This window comes from Carassius gibelio, chromosome B23 (genome assembly GCF_023724105.1).
Source record: "Carassius gibelio isolate Cgi1373 ecotype wild population from Czech Republic chromosome B23, carGib1.2-hapl.c, whole genome shotgun sequence".
In the NCBI taxonomy this organism is placed as follows: domain Eukaryota; kingdom Metazoa; phylum Chordata; class Actinopteri; order Cypriniformes; family Cyprinidae; genus Carassius; species Carassius gibelio.
The window spans coordinates 9,049,033-9,066,660 of NC_068418.1; the positions used below are offsets into that span (position 1 = coordinate 9,049,033).

General features: G+C 41.9%; 1 protein-coding gene across 1 annotated transcript in view; it reads right to left on the bottom strand.

The window, feature by feature from the left end:
* Window positions 1–1,027: 1,027 nt before the first annotated feature.
* bmp7b (bone morphogenetic protein 7b) overlaps window positions 1,028–17,628 on the bottom strand; it is a 51,759-nt gene continuing 35,158 nt past the window's right edge. Inside the window, exons 2-7 of the mRNA XM_052594330.1 lie at window positions 15,295–15,487; window positions 9,673–9,821; window positions 7,983–8,186; window positions 6,395–6,471; window positions 4,818–4,928; window positions 1,028–1,548 (exon numbers count right to left, since the gene is read on the bottom strand). Of these exons, the coding sequence (XP_052450290.1) occupies window positions 1,399–1,548; window positions 4,818–4,928; window positions 6,395–6,471; window positions 7,983–8,186; window positions 9,673–9,821; window positions 15,295–15,487 (884 nt within the window). The 3' untranslated portion in view covers window positions 1,028–1,398. The remainder of the gene's footprint in view (window positions 1,549–4,817; window positions 4,929–6,394; window positions 6,472–7,982; window positions 8,187–9,672; window positions 9,822–15,294; window positions 15,488–17,628) is intronic.

Here is a 17,628-nt window from a genome sequence, read left to right on the forward strand (position 1 = left end):
TCAAATTTATTTGGTGTTTGTACACCACCTTTTTTTCCAAGTAGATTGCAAGAGGAAAATGCTAAAGGAATTTCTACCAATACACTGAGGAAAAAAGATATAAACCGAGTTTCTTCATTTCAGTTTATCTTATTTGTTACAGTTACAGTTCTCATCTTATTTGCTTCTAAGATACTATTAGAGGATTCTGGTTTGATCCTATAGGAGTTATTGCAAATTATATATGGATAGAAATGCCATTAGCATACCTTTAGGATTTTATGTAATGGGAAAATGTGGGCAGCATAAACTGAGAGATGTTCTGTGTGCGTGTCCTCACTAATACACACACATGTGGCAGCCGCAGGTCTCAGGTCACCGTTGGGCTATGAGGTGCTTGCTGTACTGAGAGAACAGCTTGTGTTTATTCAAACTTATTTATTGGGCTAAGCCTGCAGTAAAACACTATCAGAGTCTGGAATGATATCCTTACCTCAAATGCTCCTAATAAACGCCCCTCTGTGGAAATAACATGAAGGGAATGTACTCTTCCTTTAACTTAAGGCAAGCGAATGCAATGACAATCGCATCTTCTAATTATAAAGAAGTATTTATAGTTAGTACATTTTCTTAAAGACATAGTTCACCCATCAATGAAAATTCTGTCATCATTTACTCACCCTCAAGTCCAAACCTGTATGAATTCCTTTCTTCTGTTGAACACAAAGATACTTCGAAGAAAGTTGGTAGTCAAACAGTTGACGATAGCCATTCACTTCCATAGTATGGAGAAAAATAATATGGAAGTCAATGGCTGCCGGCAACTGTTTGGTTACCAACATTCTTCAGAGTATCTTTGGTTCAACAAAAGGAATAAACTCTTGTTCGGAACAACATGAGGGTGAATAAATGATGACAGAATTTCGATTTGGCAGCCGGCAATCCCATATTTTGGAATTTTATATTATGGAAAGATTTTCAAAAAAGTTTTGGACAATGTCTTTTTTAAGACAGTGTGGACACATTAAAAAACACACCAAACGACAAGGATGTTTTAGACTCCATGTTGGAAGACCAGGAAAATAAATACACTTTTGTTTCTTTCATTGAAAAACTATTTACACAGTAGAAAGCACAAGTATCATATAGATGTGTACATGTGAGCATGTATATGTGTGCGTACATATGTTGGTGTATGTGTAAGAGAGGTGTTACTTTCCATTCACTTTTGTGCCACATTTAGATATTAATCTTTGTACATATAATATAGTTTGCATATTGTCCTTGGTAAACAAAATCCTGAAATTGGCCTGAGATCTTCATATGGTTCATATGTTGGTGCTCCTTTTATAAGCAAACGAGGAGCAGTATCACGACTGTGTATGTGTATGTGTGTGTGTGTGTGTGTGTGTTAAGACTCTAGTGGCAGCCACACGCTCTGACCACCATGTTGCGGTATTTCTTCAGGATGACATTGGAGCTGTCGTCGAAATAGAGAACGGAGATTGCGTGGAGTTGTGTAGGAGCGCAACATGGTTTTGGAACCGTTTCAGGATTGATGAAGTGAACCTGAGAAAAAAAATAAGGTCAAAGTTGAAGGTCTAAACAAATGTGCTTTACTTACTGTAGATGTTAGTTTTATGAATGCCAGTAATACATGGTTTATGTCAAATTGTAAGAAAGACAGTCTGACTCTTTGTGAAATACTTGATTTAAATAAAAAAAAAATTAAATCTGTCACAACTTGTGTGCATTTCTTATTCAAAAATCTTATTTAAAATATCTCCAGAGTTATGCTTAGAGACGGCACTCCCCTTCTGCCGGCCTCCGTAACAGACAATGAGCTGGTCTGAGGTCCTGAAGTTTTGTGTCCGGTCTACGTAGCATCTCAATGCTCAGACGGGACAGAGCAAAGCCAGAGCTGGGTCTGCCTCCTCTAGAGGCAGCACTTGCAGGTTCACCACTTGGTCTTTGAAGGGAGTAGTGGGAAACTTGGGCACGTAGCCAGGCCAGGGCCTCAGGATTACCTGGGAGTCAGCCGGCCCACACTCTAGGCAAGAATCGGTGACCAAAAATGCATGCAGGTCCCCTACCCTCTTGATGGAGGCCAGTGCAAGTAGGAGCACACTTTTCAATGAAAGAAGCTTTAGCTCAACTGAATGCAAAGGCTCGAATGGGCCCTGCTGTAGCGTTTAAGCACTAGAGTCAGGTCCCAAGAGGGTATAGAGGAGGGCCTGATGATGAGGTCATGCTTACCCAAAGACTTCCCATTCACAGGATCATGGTACACAGCAATAGTGCCAACCCTGGAATGGGGTTGAAGGAGACAGCCTTCGCTCCAGCCCTTGCTGCAGAAAGGAAAGCATGACCGCAACCGAGCATCTTTGGGGAAGAACACCACTCGACGAACAGATTCCACTTCAAGGCATAAGCGTGTCTGGTAGATGGTGCTCTTGGTAGTGATGGTGTTCACTACCTCCTGAGGTAGGTCACCTAGAACCTCCACGTCCTGTCTAGGGACCAGACATGGAGTTTCTAAAGGTCTGCATGTGGGTGCCAAATGGTGCTCTGTCTCTGAGTCAGTAGATCTTTCCTCAGAGAAATCAGCCAAGGAGGGGCTGTAGCAAAGAGTACTAGTTCGGGGAACCAGGTCCGAGTGGGCCAATATGGCGCCACTAGTAAGACTTGCTCCTCGTCCTCCCGGGCTTTGCACAGTGTCTGTGCGCGAAGGCTCACTGGTGGAAATGCATAGTTGCATTGGCCCAGCTGCCAGCTGTGTGCCAGTGCGTCCGTCCCAAGAGTTCCCTCGGTCAGGGAGTAGAAAAACTGGCAGTGTGTGGTCTCTGGAGAAGCAAACAGGTCTACCTGAGTTGCTCCGAACCGTCTCCAAATCAGCTGGACCATCAGGGGATGGAGTTGCCATTCTCCCGGGAGCATTGCTCGAGACAGCTCATTGGCTGTACAGTTGAGATGGCCAGGAATGTGAACAGCATGAAGTGTCCTCAGAACCTTCCGACTCCAAAGGAGGAGGTGGCGGGTGAGTTCTGACATGCCGCGGGAGCGTAGACCACCTTGTCGGTTGATGTACGCAACGGTCGCTGTGTTGTCCATTCGGACCAGCACATGCTTGCCTCGTAAGTGACCTTGGATACTGTTCAAGGCAAGGTGCACTACTAACAAAGGCTGAGGGCCGTCCAATCCCCTGAGACTGAATGCCCATTGTACATGGCCCCCCAGTATCCGTGTAAACCACAACATGCCTGGAGATCTGCTCTAGGGGCACCCCTGCCCGCAAAAATGCAAGATCTTACCATGGGGTGAGGGTTTGGCGACAGGCCGGTGTAACTTGGACCTGGTGAGTGCCGCACTTCCACACCCACCTCGGGACTCAACCATAAAGCCAGTGCTGGAGCAGTCTCATATGTAACAGGCCAAGTGGTGTAAGTGCTGCTGCGGCTGCCATATGCCCCAGGAGCCCCAAGTTTCAGTGGGACCGCTGTTCTACCCTTGAACGTATTCAAGTTCCTCTGTGAGCCGTGCTGTCTGTTCGGCTGAATCAAACTCCATACTGAAAAAAAAGAGATCCTCTACGTCGGCGAGAGTTTGCGTTTTTCCTAGTTGACCCGAAGGCTAAGGGTGCCAGAGCACCGAATCTCTGTGCTCACACAACTGATCCCAAGATTGTGCTAGATAACGCTGAACTTGGGTGGATGCCGGGCGACCTGAATCGCATAGCTCAGCGACTTCCACGACTCTGTGAGCTCATTATGCACTTCCGGGAAGAAAGGCACTTGGACGGGGTGCTGAGGACCAGCATGGGCCACCCCGAGAAACCAATCATCCAGCCTGGATGGCTCAGGACACGGTGGATGGTCCACTCGAGCCCTTACCATCTCGGTGGCCTGGGAAAGCATAGCTGCCATCTCTGGATCCGACTCAGGCTTCATCAGAAAGCTCTGGATACCGCTGGTACGCTCTTTAAAGAGGGCCCAGCACGTTCCATGGGTTGCTCCACTGGATCGGAGGTGCAGGAGTGATGGTCCCCAGAGGGTTGGTTCCCTGTGAGGTTTGCCACCACTGTAATCCTCAAACCACCCACGCTACTGCTGGAAGTGGCGCTCATCTGTCGGCCGCCAGAACGAGCCCCAGATCACGGCAGCGGCAACGGGACTCCACCCCCCTGAAGGTAGCAGAGCCTGGTTCGCAGCTTCGAGATGGTCATCATCATCTTCCCGCAGTGAGGACATGACTCATCCACGAAAGCCACCTCAGAGTGCTCGACACCCAGACACGTGAGGCAGCGATCGCGACCATCACCCGTTGCCAGGTAACGACCGCACCCAGAAACGCATGGGTGAAACAGCATCCGTCGTCTTTATAAAGACGCACCCGTGAAGCTCTTTTAGAGAAATTTACTCTTTAGTAAATGCTCTTTTAGTGCTGAGGTGCACAAGGGAATTGACCGCTTGCAACATGACAGGGGGTAGTGCAGCCTGGAGTGTGCAATCCACTCGACACAGGAACGACCGCCGCTGAAGCTCCGTCTCGCCAACACACGAAGCTTCCGAGATTGTGCTGAACTCGTAGTTCACAGCAGACACGGCTGAGCAGAACGGTACTAACGCTCGGCTCCGAAGTGAAAAGCTGGTATGCATTGCACCTGCTGCCTTTTTATACACGCTGTGATCAACGGCAGCTGGATGCAATAATTGCATGCCAATGTGCATTGGCTCGTTTAGTTTACACTCAGTAGATCGGTCTATAGAAGCGATATCCCATTTTACGCCGGACACCGACGTGGCATTGAGAGTGACCGACTGAAAGAGAACCAGACTTACCAAAGTTTGTACAATGGCATGGTTTGTGGCATTCATGTAGGAATTGAGAGGAAAGGCACATTCTCCCATACAGTAATATGCAGCGTATCCTTCAGGAGCTATAATCCAGTCCTGAAAGATGAAAGACAGAGCACAAATCTGTTAACATGACATCCACCTTCAATCATAAAACTTGAGCTAGATCTTTCCCAAACAGAAGGTCTTCAATTTCATAATGCATTTTGCACGTCAGAACACTCAGATAGTGAACAAAAAGATCATGATAAAGCATAATTGTATTCTACACCCATGTTAAAGTATGTGTAAAATGTTATGATTAAAAAGAGAATTTGAGGGTAATATAAACCCACATGCTGGAGCCAGGGTCTCAGAGTCCAGCTACTCTGAGTGACTGTTTATGTGCTATGATCCAGTAGGAGAGACAGATATGCTACAGGTGGCAAGACTATGGGTGTGTGGACAGAAACAAGGCTCTCCTATCTCTGCTTGAATGCTGGTGCTTGTACTCTTGAGGTAATGCAGCCTAATGGACAGACTGACTTGAGCTAAACAGACTCATAAAATGGTTTTAGCCATAAACACAGTAAGAGATAAAGTGGAATGTCGAGTGAGAAAGAGAAGGAACAGCTAATGAAAAAAAACCAGAATTAGCTGTTTTTTTTAGCAAGTTATTTGTTGGTTCTGGGCTGGTGGTTTATTCATCCTAAGCAGACTGACTAAACCTGCTACTGCCAATATATTCATAACATGATGATATAAGCATGTAGAAATACTGCTGCTGCACATATGTGACCATATGGACCACAAAGCCATTTTTGAAACAGATTTATACATCATCTGAAAGCATAAATACGTTTTCCATTGATGTATGGTTTGTTAAGATAGGAGAATATTTGGCCTTGATACAACTTTTTGAAAATCTGGAATCTGAGGGTTCCAAAAATAATAATCTAAATACTGAGAAAATCCTTTAATTTGGTCCAAATGAAGTTCTTAGCAATGCATATTACTAATCAAAAATTAAGTTAGGTAGGAAATTTACAAAATATCTTCATGGAACATGATCTTTACTTAATATCCTAATCATTTTTGGCATAAAAGAAAAAAAAATTGATCATTTTGACCCATACAATGTTTTTTTGCCTATTGTTAAAAATTTACCCAAGCGACTTAAGACTGTTTTTTTGGTCCAGGGTCACAAATATGAAATAACCCCATATTATAGCATACATGAAATAACCCAAAAGCAGATCTATACAGGTGGAGCTGGGGAAGTGGAGAGTTTCTGAAGCACACCTCAACTGCTACAGCAGGCTCTAGCGGAGTATTTGAATGTTGAACAAAAAGATCATTGGCTACTGCAAAAATGCAAAAAAATTAAAAATAAAATATGATGATGTAATTATATCAGATTGATTTAAAAAATATCGGCCTGTGCCATCTAGAGTTTCATGACAGAACTTCGTATATATGAGGGGATATAATTTTTTTAAAAGCAGAAAGTAAGAATGAGAGAGATGACTAACAAAAAAGAGAGATGACAGAAGAGAGAGATGAAGGGGTGAAGAATAACACACCTGCCATCCAAGGTCTCGAAAACTAACGTACAACTCATGTTTCTTACAGGCCTGCTTCTGATCCGCACTGCTGTTCTCTAAAAACAAAGACAGAGAGAGAGGATTGCTGTATAGAAACCTTTTACAGAAATGATCATTTCTGATGATGTTTAAAACTCAATGAAATCAAAAGTTTGCATGATTAGATCTATGTCTGTTAGTTTTAAGGTCATCTATATGCAAGTGCAGTGATCTTCCAACAATAATAAAAATATACAAAATAAAACACTATGGGAGTGATATGCACTTTTAAAATGAACCAGGTTTACATATTAATAAATGATCTTGTTCAGAGGAGTGTAAATAAAATTATTAAAATAAATTATTATTATGATTATCTGTGATACAATACTTTGTTATATTATAATATATTACGTTATATATTAATATTATAATGCTTTTTAATATTATAATATTAATTTAGAATTAAGCATTTGATTGTTTTTAATAAATATTCTCTAAAATGAGAACGTCCTCTTCTCCTAATACCACCAGTCACCAACTGGCAATATCAAGTTGCAAATCATGGCTCATGGCTGTGACATAAACAAAAGGCTGTTTGATACTTTAACAATATTGGAATGTATAGTCCATGTGCTGGTGACATGCTGTCATTGCTCTTAGAATAATTTTTACACAGAATTTTTTCTGCTCAAATAGTATTTCAGATATTGGCACTGTCTGACTTTTAAAGTATGTAAAGGGGTGTTGGAGCTAATGTTAAACTGTGAATGCCATGGAGAAATATGAGGAATTGGTTATTGAAGTCGCCTGGAAATGTTATAACCCTCATACCTAAGCAGAACATCGACCCAGATTCATTTAATATCCATTTAACACTGTAATGCTATTACTGTGCAAAATGACCTGCAGAGAATTACACAGTAATAGGAACCACATGAACACACACACTGACGCACACACATTTAAGCTGGGATTTGCCTTCTCCTTAAAGGGACAGTTCTCCTTAAAATGAAAATTCAGTCATTGTTTACTCATTTCATGTTGGATCACATCCTGCATGCAGGGCCGGCCCGTGGCATAGGTGACATACAGTAGGGAGTTGCCTAGGGAGCAAAATTACTGGGGCATGCCACAGGAACTTAATTTATTTATTTAACAATTTTTTTTTTCTTTTGATGGCTCGTGACACATCGTGTGCTCCTACACCCATATATTAAGCAAAAAAATTCTGACAGTTAACAATTTTATTACCGATCGATCATAAAACTGATTAAAATTAAATTTACATTAAAAAAAATCATACGATTTGACAACATGTTGGCCTAATTTAAACACTTTCTGCGTCATGAGTATTATACATCATCATAACGCATTAATTATTAATTAATGTAATTAACTGCACTTCTTTTCTACAAGGGATTTCTAGTTTCTAATAATGAAACCATCAAGCAAAAATTATCATGGTATTTTCATGTTTTTTGGACATGCATCTGTAGTGAGTTTACCTTTCTTTCTGATTTATTATTTCTATCCTTGCATTTGTCTTTCTTCACACTTTTGTACTCAATATATTGAAAACACACACCTGCGATATTGGCTACACGCAGTGCCTCCTGGCCCTTGGCGGTTTTGGAGCGGTTGGGATTGCGCTGCTTGTTGCCACCCTGTGCAGAGCGGATGCTGCGGATGTGGACCTCCGTGGCTTTGAAGAAGGCCACCATGAAAGGTTGTTTGTTCTGTGGGCCGCTGCGGCCCACCAGCCCCGCCACCCATGGGTTCACACTCTGACCTGCAGGAGGAGACAGAGAGACTTCAGACACAGTGCATCATTCATTTACAGTTAATTACTCTTTACTGAGATCTGAGAGGAAAGAAACACATTGTTAGTAGCAATGCTGACAGGTCTCTTGAAAGACATCTTTCACCTTTGTAACAGGAGGAAAATTATTCCATCTGTGTTTCTGTGAATCGGTTCCTAAGAGAGACCCAGATTTCACTCAGTGGGACAGTTTAGCAACCTTTTTTTTCAGAGCCCTGTGGCCTAATAAATCGTGGAATATGCATTATATAATAACCAGTTTGTGTTGGACACATTCTTATAAATCAAGAGGATTGTGTAAGAGAGAGAGAGAGAGTGTGTGTGTGTGTGTGTGTGTTCTCCAAGAATATGCAACTTCTGATGTTTATTTTGTGTAATCTCTCTCGCTCTCAAGAGCACTTTTAGTTTGCTGTTTACTCAGAAAATTCCTGCACTTACATCTGTTTCTGTCTCTGTGCCATTCTGGAGTCCTTTTACCTACACACCGGCTTCAATGTGTGTGTGCATGTGTTTCTTACAAAAAGGAAGGAATGCTCTCCCTGTCTCTGCGCCGAGGTAAAGCCGGGTTGCCGGTTGCCTACAGCGACAGGGTAGGCATCCCGCAAGCATGTCTCGACAAGCTCGTTGATCTACGTGAGCCCCATAATACACTGCACCTGTTTTCATGCTAACACTTAAAACCTGTAACATCCTGTACACACACACACAATGTCCTACTCACACAGATTCAGTGCAAAACACACTCCCACTGTGGCTGGCAAGAAAGTTTGTGAGTGAAAAACAGAAGATTTAAATCTGCATTAGTTAGAATGTATGTAGGACATCCAGACCAAGCACTGACCTTAGACTAAACTACAGCATTAATAGTGAATTCTGCTGTAACTCCAGACTGAGCATTAGTGATCAACGCATCTGAATTAGGACGGATCAGTTCTGTGCATTATCTTTTATTATTGGTCTTGATTCTCAAGGTTAGTTGAGGAAAAGTCAGATCTACCATTAGCGCTTCTGTAGGTTCATGTGTGCACATTTGACTGGATCTTCCTATTTAAGGTTGTATGTATACAGCCGGCTCTAAATGTTTGATACTACACTGAAAATCAAATTGAATTCCAAATTTGGGAACGCTGATGCGCTTTGGATCTTAAATAATAGTAGTAGTAATAATAGTAGCATTTCTCTCTTGGTCTCAGACTTTTGGATCCCCACTGTAGATGTTTTCTTTAAATGGGCTGTAAATGCATTATAATAAATTGCCCTTCAAAGACACTGTAAACATTTACTGAACTGAACTGCATTGAACTTAACAGCGCAAAAAAGCAAAACAGACTGAGTACTCTGCAGTGTGGCCTCAGAAATGGTTTCAATTCTGCAGCCTCTTTTCATATGATAAAACACAATGTACATGTTTCATATTATGACCCCTGTGACCTGAAGCATGTGCACATCCACTTACCGTCCAAACTTTCCAAAGCGAGCTGCAGGCCCAGATTCCTGCCTGGGTTCAGCACCCAGTGGTTACTGATGGCTGTGATGTCGAACACCAGCCAGCCCTCTTCTGCTGCCCAGATCACCCGCGAGTCCAGCAGGAACAGATCTGAGTCCCTGAAGGAGAGAGAGAGAGCATATGGGCCTGCTGAAAACAATAGCCTATCATACATCTCATGAACAGCTGTTTGCACAAGAGAAAAGTAGCATATTTTAGGTTTTATTTAATTTCTTTTAAATGAGGATGTGGGGTTTCATTGTTAAGCGGTGTCAAAACTAGATTTATTACTGTTGTAAAACTAAAACCAAACCCATCCATCCAACCATCCATCATCTTCTGCTTATCCTGGGCCGGGTCGCGGGGGCAACAGTCTAAGCAGAGACGCCCAGACTTCCCTCTCCCTAGCCACTTCTTCCAGCTCTTCCCGGGGGACCCCGAGGCGTTCCCAGGCCAGCCGGGAGACATAGTCCCTCCAGCGTGTCCTAGGTCTTCCCCGGGGCCTCCTCCCGGTGAGACGTGCCTGGAACACCTCCCTGGGAAGGCGTCCAGGAGGCATCCGAAATAGATGCCCGAGCCACCTCAGCTGGCTCCTCTCGATGTGGAGGAGCAACGGCTCTACTCTGAGCTCCTCCCGAGTGACCAAGCTTCTCATCTCTAAGGGAGCGCCCAGCCACCCGATGGAGAAAGTTCATTTCGGCCGCCTGTATCCGGGATCTTGTCCTTTCGGTCATGACTCACAGCTCATGACCATAGGTGAGAGTAGGAACGTAGATTGATCGGTAAATCGAGAGCTTTGCCTTACTGCAGAAGCTGATCCGTCTGTCAATCTCACGTTCCATCCTTCCCTCACTCGTGAACAAGACCCCAAGATACCTGAACTCCTCCACTTGAGGCAGGAACTCTCCACCAACCTGAAGTGGGCAATCCACCCTTTTCTGACTGAGAACCATGGCCTCGGACTTGGAGGTGCTGATTCTCATCCCAGCTGCTTCACACTCGGCTGCAAACCGTCCCAGTGCAAGCTGAAGGTCCTGGTCTGAGGAGGCCAACACGACAACATCATCCGCAAAATGCAGCGATGAAATCGTATGGTCCCCAAACCGGACACTCTCCGGCCCTTGGCTGCGCCTAGAAATTATGTCCATAACAATTATGAACAGAACCGGTGACAGGGTGAAGGGCAGCCCTGCTGGAGTCCAACATGCACCGGGAACAGGTCTGACTTACTGCCGTCAATGCGAAACCAAGCTCTTGCTCCAAACCCCTTTTTTTTTATATATATATATATTACTAAATCTTACAAATGAAAATCTAATTCCAAAACATTCACAAAAGCAAAAAAAACTATATATATATAAATAGCACAATATATATATTAGTGCTGGGCAACAATTAAAATTTTTAATCACGATACTGTCTGCGATTAATCACAATTAATTGCATTGTTATGCACAAAACTAATAATGCATTCAAAATTAGTGTATTGTGCACTTTAAAAAAAAAGTAGGCCTACTGCTTTATGAACAAAAGAGTAATAACATTTAGTTTGCAAATACTTAAAAAAATAAAGTGCTTTTAAAGCAGTATTCTCTTTACATATTAGCAGTTAAAATATCTATTGTAGCCTAAATCTCAACTTATAACATTAATGTAATTATATTAAATATAAAACAAGCTATTTGTCACTGCCAGGACATCAAAGCTTTTATAGAAAATTACAGAAAAACAAGTTATGCTCAGAGTCCAGAGCCTCGATCATAACATTATAACAGGCATCTTCCTATTAGAGACCTGCACAATCACAGGACCCATCACAGCAGAGTGTGGCGCGGGACAGGAGCACGGTTCAGTTATATATAGATCAGTGAGTGTGAGCGCTTCCAATCTATCAAGTCAAGATTACGAGCTCTTTCTTTTCTGTTAAAATAACAGTGGACAGTGGTTTGTGAATGTTGATGCTTAGCCTAAATAATTTGATCGGGAGCATCCTGTGACCCATGATTTGTCTGTATGTGTACTCAGAGCCAGTGAGCAACGGACTTTCATAATAATAAAAAACTGTGTTAATCAATTGATGCGTTAACACGATAATAACACTTTAACTTGCCCTGCTCTAATATATATACAATGGGTATGGAAAGTATTAAGGCCCCCTAACATTTTTCACTCTTTGTTATATTGTAGCCATTTGCTAAAATCATTTAATTTGTTTTTTTTCTCATTAATGTACACACAGCACCCCATATTGACAGAAAAACACAGAATTGTTGACATTTTTGCAGATTTATAAAAAAAAAAAAAAAAAAAAAAAACTGAAATATCACATGGTCCTAAGTATTCAGACCCTTTGCTGTGACACTCATATATTTAACTCAGGTGCTGTCCATTTCTTCTGATCATCCTTGAGATGGTTCTACACCTTCATTTGAGTCCAGCTGTGTTTGATTATACTGACTGGACTTGATTAGGAAAGCCACACACTTGTCTATATAAGACCTTCCAGCTCACAGTGCATGTCAGAGCAAATGAGAATCATGAAGTCAAAGGAACAGCCCGAAGAGCTCAGACACAGAATTGTGGCAAGGCACAGATCTGGCCAAGGTTACATGTCTGCTGCACTTAAGGTTCTACAGTGGCCTCCATAATCCTTAAATGGAAGATGTTTGAGACAACCAGAACCCTTCCTAGAGCTGGCCGCCCGGCCAAACTGAGCTATCGGGGGAGAAGAGCCTTGTTGAGAGAGGTAAAGAAGAACCCAAAGATCACTGTGGCTGAGCTTCAGAGATGCAGTCAGGAGGTGGGAGAAAGTTGTAGAAAGTCAACCATCACTGCAGCCCTCTACCAGTCGGGGCTTTACGGCAGAGTTGCCCGACGGAAGCCTCTCCTCAGTGAAAGACACATTAAAGCCCCCATCGAGTTTGCTAAAAAAAACAACTGAAGGATTCTCTGGTCTGAGGAGACCAAGGTAGAACTTTCTGGCCTTAATTCTAAGCGGTATGTGTGGAGAAAACCAGGCACTGCTCATCACCTGTCCAATACAGTCCCAACAGTGAAGCGTGGTGGTGGCAGCATCATGCTGTGGGGGTGTTTTTCAGCTGCAGGGACGGGACGACTGGTTGCAATCGAGGGAAAGATGAATGAGCCAAGTACAGGGATATCCTGGATAAAACCTTCTCCAGAGTGCTGACATAACTGGAGAGGATCTGCAAGGAGGAATGGCAGAGGATCCCCAAATTCAGTTGTGAAAAACTTGTTGCATCTTTCCCAAAAAGATGAATACTCATAGCTGTATTAGATCAAAAGGGTGCTTCTACTAAATACTGGGAAAAGGGTCTGAATACTTAGGACTATGTGATATTTCAGTTTTTCTTTTTTAATAAATGTGCAAAAATGTAAACAATTCTGTGTTTTTCTGTCAATATGGGGTGCTGTGTGTACATTAATGAGGGGGGAAAAAATCGCTGCAATATAACAAAGAGTGAAAAATGTAAGGGGGTCTGAATACTTTCCGTACCGACTGTATAACAAATATCCAGCTCCTTCCCTAAGGACATGACCCCCTAAACTTTGTATTTGCCAACGAAACGCCTCTGGAATGTCTGTGACCAGCTAACTGCTCCACTATTTGTGCGAGACAACTGAATCACAGTGACAGATACCTAGAATGACATTCATATTCAATAAAAGAGGTCCATAGATGGAGCGCTAATTTAGTGAACCACAAGAAAATTACAATCAGTGGCATCCGGATTATCTGAATGATATAAAGTCGATGTGATGTTTGATTTATCCTGTTAATACAACAGTTTGAATACTGTTTGTATGTACAAAGAATACAGTCAAGCTCCTTTTCTACTCTCATAATAGCTGTGAATATCATTCAGTGGCTTCATACAGTAACCGCACAAAGTGATACATGTGATACAAACACTGACAGCCAATCAGAATCAATCCTGTTATAACAACCTGGAGAATTTAAAGCGGGATACGAGCATGCACTTAGAATAACAGACAATATCATCTGATGGTGTGGACGCAAATATCAATATCTTCATAGTTATCATTCTTGGTGTGAATGCGGCTTTACAGTGAAAGACGGAAAAGGTTGCAGACAAACTGAAACAGAGGGAAAAAGTTAATTAAGTGGAAGAATGGGAGAGCGAGAAACAGAGCCTTCACTCCAGATGGTAAGACCCTGGGGAGCACTTCATTTCCTTAATTGACAATAATGGCTTTATAAACGGCTGTTGATCTCAGTGTGGCTGCCCTGCTCTAAATCAAACAGAGGAATTTAGAGAAAGAAAAGACAACAGCGTAAGAACAAGACTGAACGGCAGTATACAACAAAAGACACAGGGATCGCTGCAGGGAGAAAAAGCAGAGCAACTGGGAACACATTAACACACTTCAGACGTTTCAAAGACTCAGAGCAGTTCAGGTGCTCAGTGTGTGTGATCCAAACACCTGTTCTGCTAAACATCTGATGCCTCAGCCTAATCCAGTATCATTTATCCCTCCATTTGTGTCTCTTCTCTTTTCCTGATGGGAGCACAATGGGCTGTGTTGTTCCCCACAGACCTGTCGAGACAACTGAGGCTTTCAGTAGGGGTCAAGCAGTACGTAGGAGGAGCAAGATGTTCTTGAACCCAATTCACAGCATGGGTCACGCCAATATTCTAGAAGGTCCCAAATGTGTGGTGAAGGGAAGCCCTGTGGCGCACAACTGATTCTTTGAGAGGAGAGCCGCTGAGTCGGAATAGGAAACATGGTGTGGTGCGACAGTAAAGTTTGCATTGGGATGCTTAGATAGAGTGAGCACTGTGTGTGCGGCAAAAAGAAATAGAAGGAAAGGAAACACAAATCAAATGTGTCCAGCATTAACAGCCCTCAAGAGGAAAGGATTTTCCTTGGAAAAATGTCATAGACAAGAAACACCCACCATAAAAAACAGTAAAGTATATCCAGACCCAGATGAAAACTGCTGACATTTTCCATATTTTTTTTTTTTTTTTGGGGGGGGGCAAATTTTTGTTTTTGATGTTAAATCCAATCACCTTTTCTAGTGCAAATTCAACTGTCACTTGGTAGAAGTGTACAGGCTGAGTGGCTTGTCTGCAACCTCATAAAATATGAACAAACCTATACAGTAAACTAATAAACACGGAATATTGTTTCATTGCCAATGATATCCAAATATATGTAACAGTAAAGAATGAAGGCAACTCCTTGGGGACTCTTCTTGGGTGCTTAAAGGACTTGAAATCATGGTTGGCTGTGAATTTTCTGCACCTAAATGAATGTAAAACTGAGACTACTGCATTTGCACCCTCCAATGCATCTGGGTCCATTAATATTGATTTAGGCCTTTTATCTACTTATGGTAAATTTATAGTAAAAAACAAAAAAAACAATGAAAGTGTAATTTTTGATGATGCCTTGAAATTTGAGAACTAAGCAAAGGTCAAGCCATTTTTATCATTTTGTGATTCTGAAAGGGTGATGCATGCTTTTGTGTCTTCTTGCGTGGACTATTGTAGTACACTGTATGTAGGGTGATTAGTTCCTAGACATAATATTGTGTAGATGTACCTGTCTGAATGTTCTTCCAGCACCTGGTAGACGCTGATGCGGAAGGTCTCATTGTCAAAGCGTTCTGGAACAAAGTCCTTGTAGATGCGGAACTCTGCAGCAGTCACTGCTTCACCCTCCGGAATCTTGGACAGGTCAAATCGGAATTCTCTGTGATGGCGCCTCACAGGCAAAAACTCCTTATCATGTTCAACTGTATAAGACAAACAGTGAAAGAGATGCATCCATGTTATATCAGTGCTTCAAAACAGTGTCAAAATGTTCAGTGAAAGGTTAGCTTGACATTTACACCGTTAATTCAAATGTCATCTTAATTTGCACTATTGCCGCCCGCAGGCAAGTCAAGCCGCCCCTTTCTGTTTTTTTCATGCATAAACAGAGCACATTTCTAGACAGATGTTTGAACTCTCCAGAGCCACTGATTGAGACATAGTCCCGCAGACAGCTTTATGTGATTTTTATTCTCAAGACCTTTTACACTACTTCCTCCATCATCTGGACTCTGTGAGGCAGTAGGTATCTCTCACATTTTGTAAGCTTGGGACTGACCGAATTGTGTTTACATTTTATCATCTTGAAATCTCTGAATGTTTTTCGCAAAGAGGGCAGATTCTGACAGTGTTTTGGTAGACTAAGAACTTGAATTAAAGGGATAATTCAACCCAAAAAGAAAATTCTGTCATCATTCACTCACCCTCATGTGTTTATAAACGTATATGATCGTCCCTCTTCTGATGAAGTCAAAATATATTTTGATGAATGTTCACAAGCTTAGTGGCCTTTCCCTTTAAAGTGGAATCATTACTGATTTATCCTTTCTTTACTTTACCAACACTGTACACTTAAAAATAAAAGTCCCAAAAGTGTGGGTTTGCAGAGATGCCATAGAAGAAGAACCATTTTTTGTTTCCCAAAGAACCAGCCTTTCAGTGAATGTCAAGTTTTTTTTATTGTAATTATTATTCTACTGGTTGCACACAGTGGTAGCTTTAGCTTCGCTAAAATGTTGAGGTGAAAATGGGAGGAAGACGATTTAATGTTAATAAAATTCACAATTCATTTCAGTTCATGTCTCAGAATGTGTATTTCTTGTTTGTAATTTCACAGCTGTAATACCATAACATGTTACTGTAGTTGGAACACGCCTCTTTTCTATTGTGAAGGTACCAAATATGCTGATGTAATTACAACCACTAGGTGATAGAAAAGGGGAGGAGGAGGCCAGGAGAGAACTGAGCTCTCGTGCCACTGCTGGTAAAAATAAATACAAAATTAGCCAATCAGCATCAGTGTTCACTTTCAGCGCTGATGAATGTTGAGAAAAGAAACCTTGCAAAGAAGGCTAGTCTCCCTTCTGGTATTCATAGCTTTCAGTCACGTGACTGACTCGAAGACATGGAGGGCAAAACATCCAGAGAACTGCAGCACAAGCCTATCAGTTGCAACTTTGCAAATTGCGTTTATATTCCGCCTTCATTTGCTTGCCTGTACAAAGTATCCATAATCAAAAAGGTGTTTACTGATTTTCTGCTTTTAATATCTGCGTTTTAATACATTACTACCTAATGTAAACTGCATAACAATAACTGGCGTTCAGTGGGGCAAAGTTTCGTTTTGCCCTCCACGTACTCCAGGTACTCCAGGTAGGCGTTCCTATAAAGTTGTGACATTTTTATTGCAGCTTTATATGCTGTACAGGCTTAATGTATTTGGTGTGCAAATTGTATACTGTGCATGTGCACAATAATTTTTCAGATTTTTGCTAAGATGACGTATGAAGACCGTGTCTATGTATACAATGTGTTGAACTCTCACTTTTCAGTGATTGATAAGCTCTGTCAGGGACTGAAGATAGCTTTCTGGCTGTTCTTCTGTCCTTTATCACTGTGTGAGAGTGCTACACACACACAGAGAGACAATAGCAGCCTTGTTGACTCTTCAGTCAGTGCATCAGAGCCAGAGAGAGCAGCTGTCATCCTCATATCTCTACTGAGAGCCGTGAATCATGGTTTGAAGAGCCTCCACTGTGTGAAAATTAAGCTGTATGTTTCTCTTTAGACAATACCACAGAGTGTGATCTAGGGCTGGGATAAACGATTATATTTTAAACTATTAATCTAGCGATTATTTTTTTGATGCATCGATTAATCTAACGATTAATTTTTTCAGACCGATTCGATTTAGATTATCTCCCCATTAATTGACTACTAACAATTTATACATGTTGATTAACATATTTGAATGAAAAAACATGAATTCCTTAACATTGCAATATATGTTTATTGCTCTTAAAATGACAAAATAAAAGACTGACTAAGAATGCATTACTTTGCA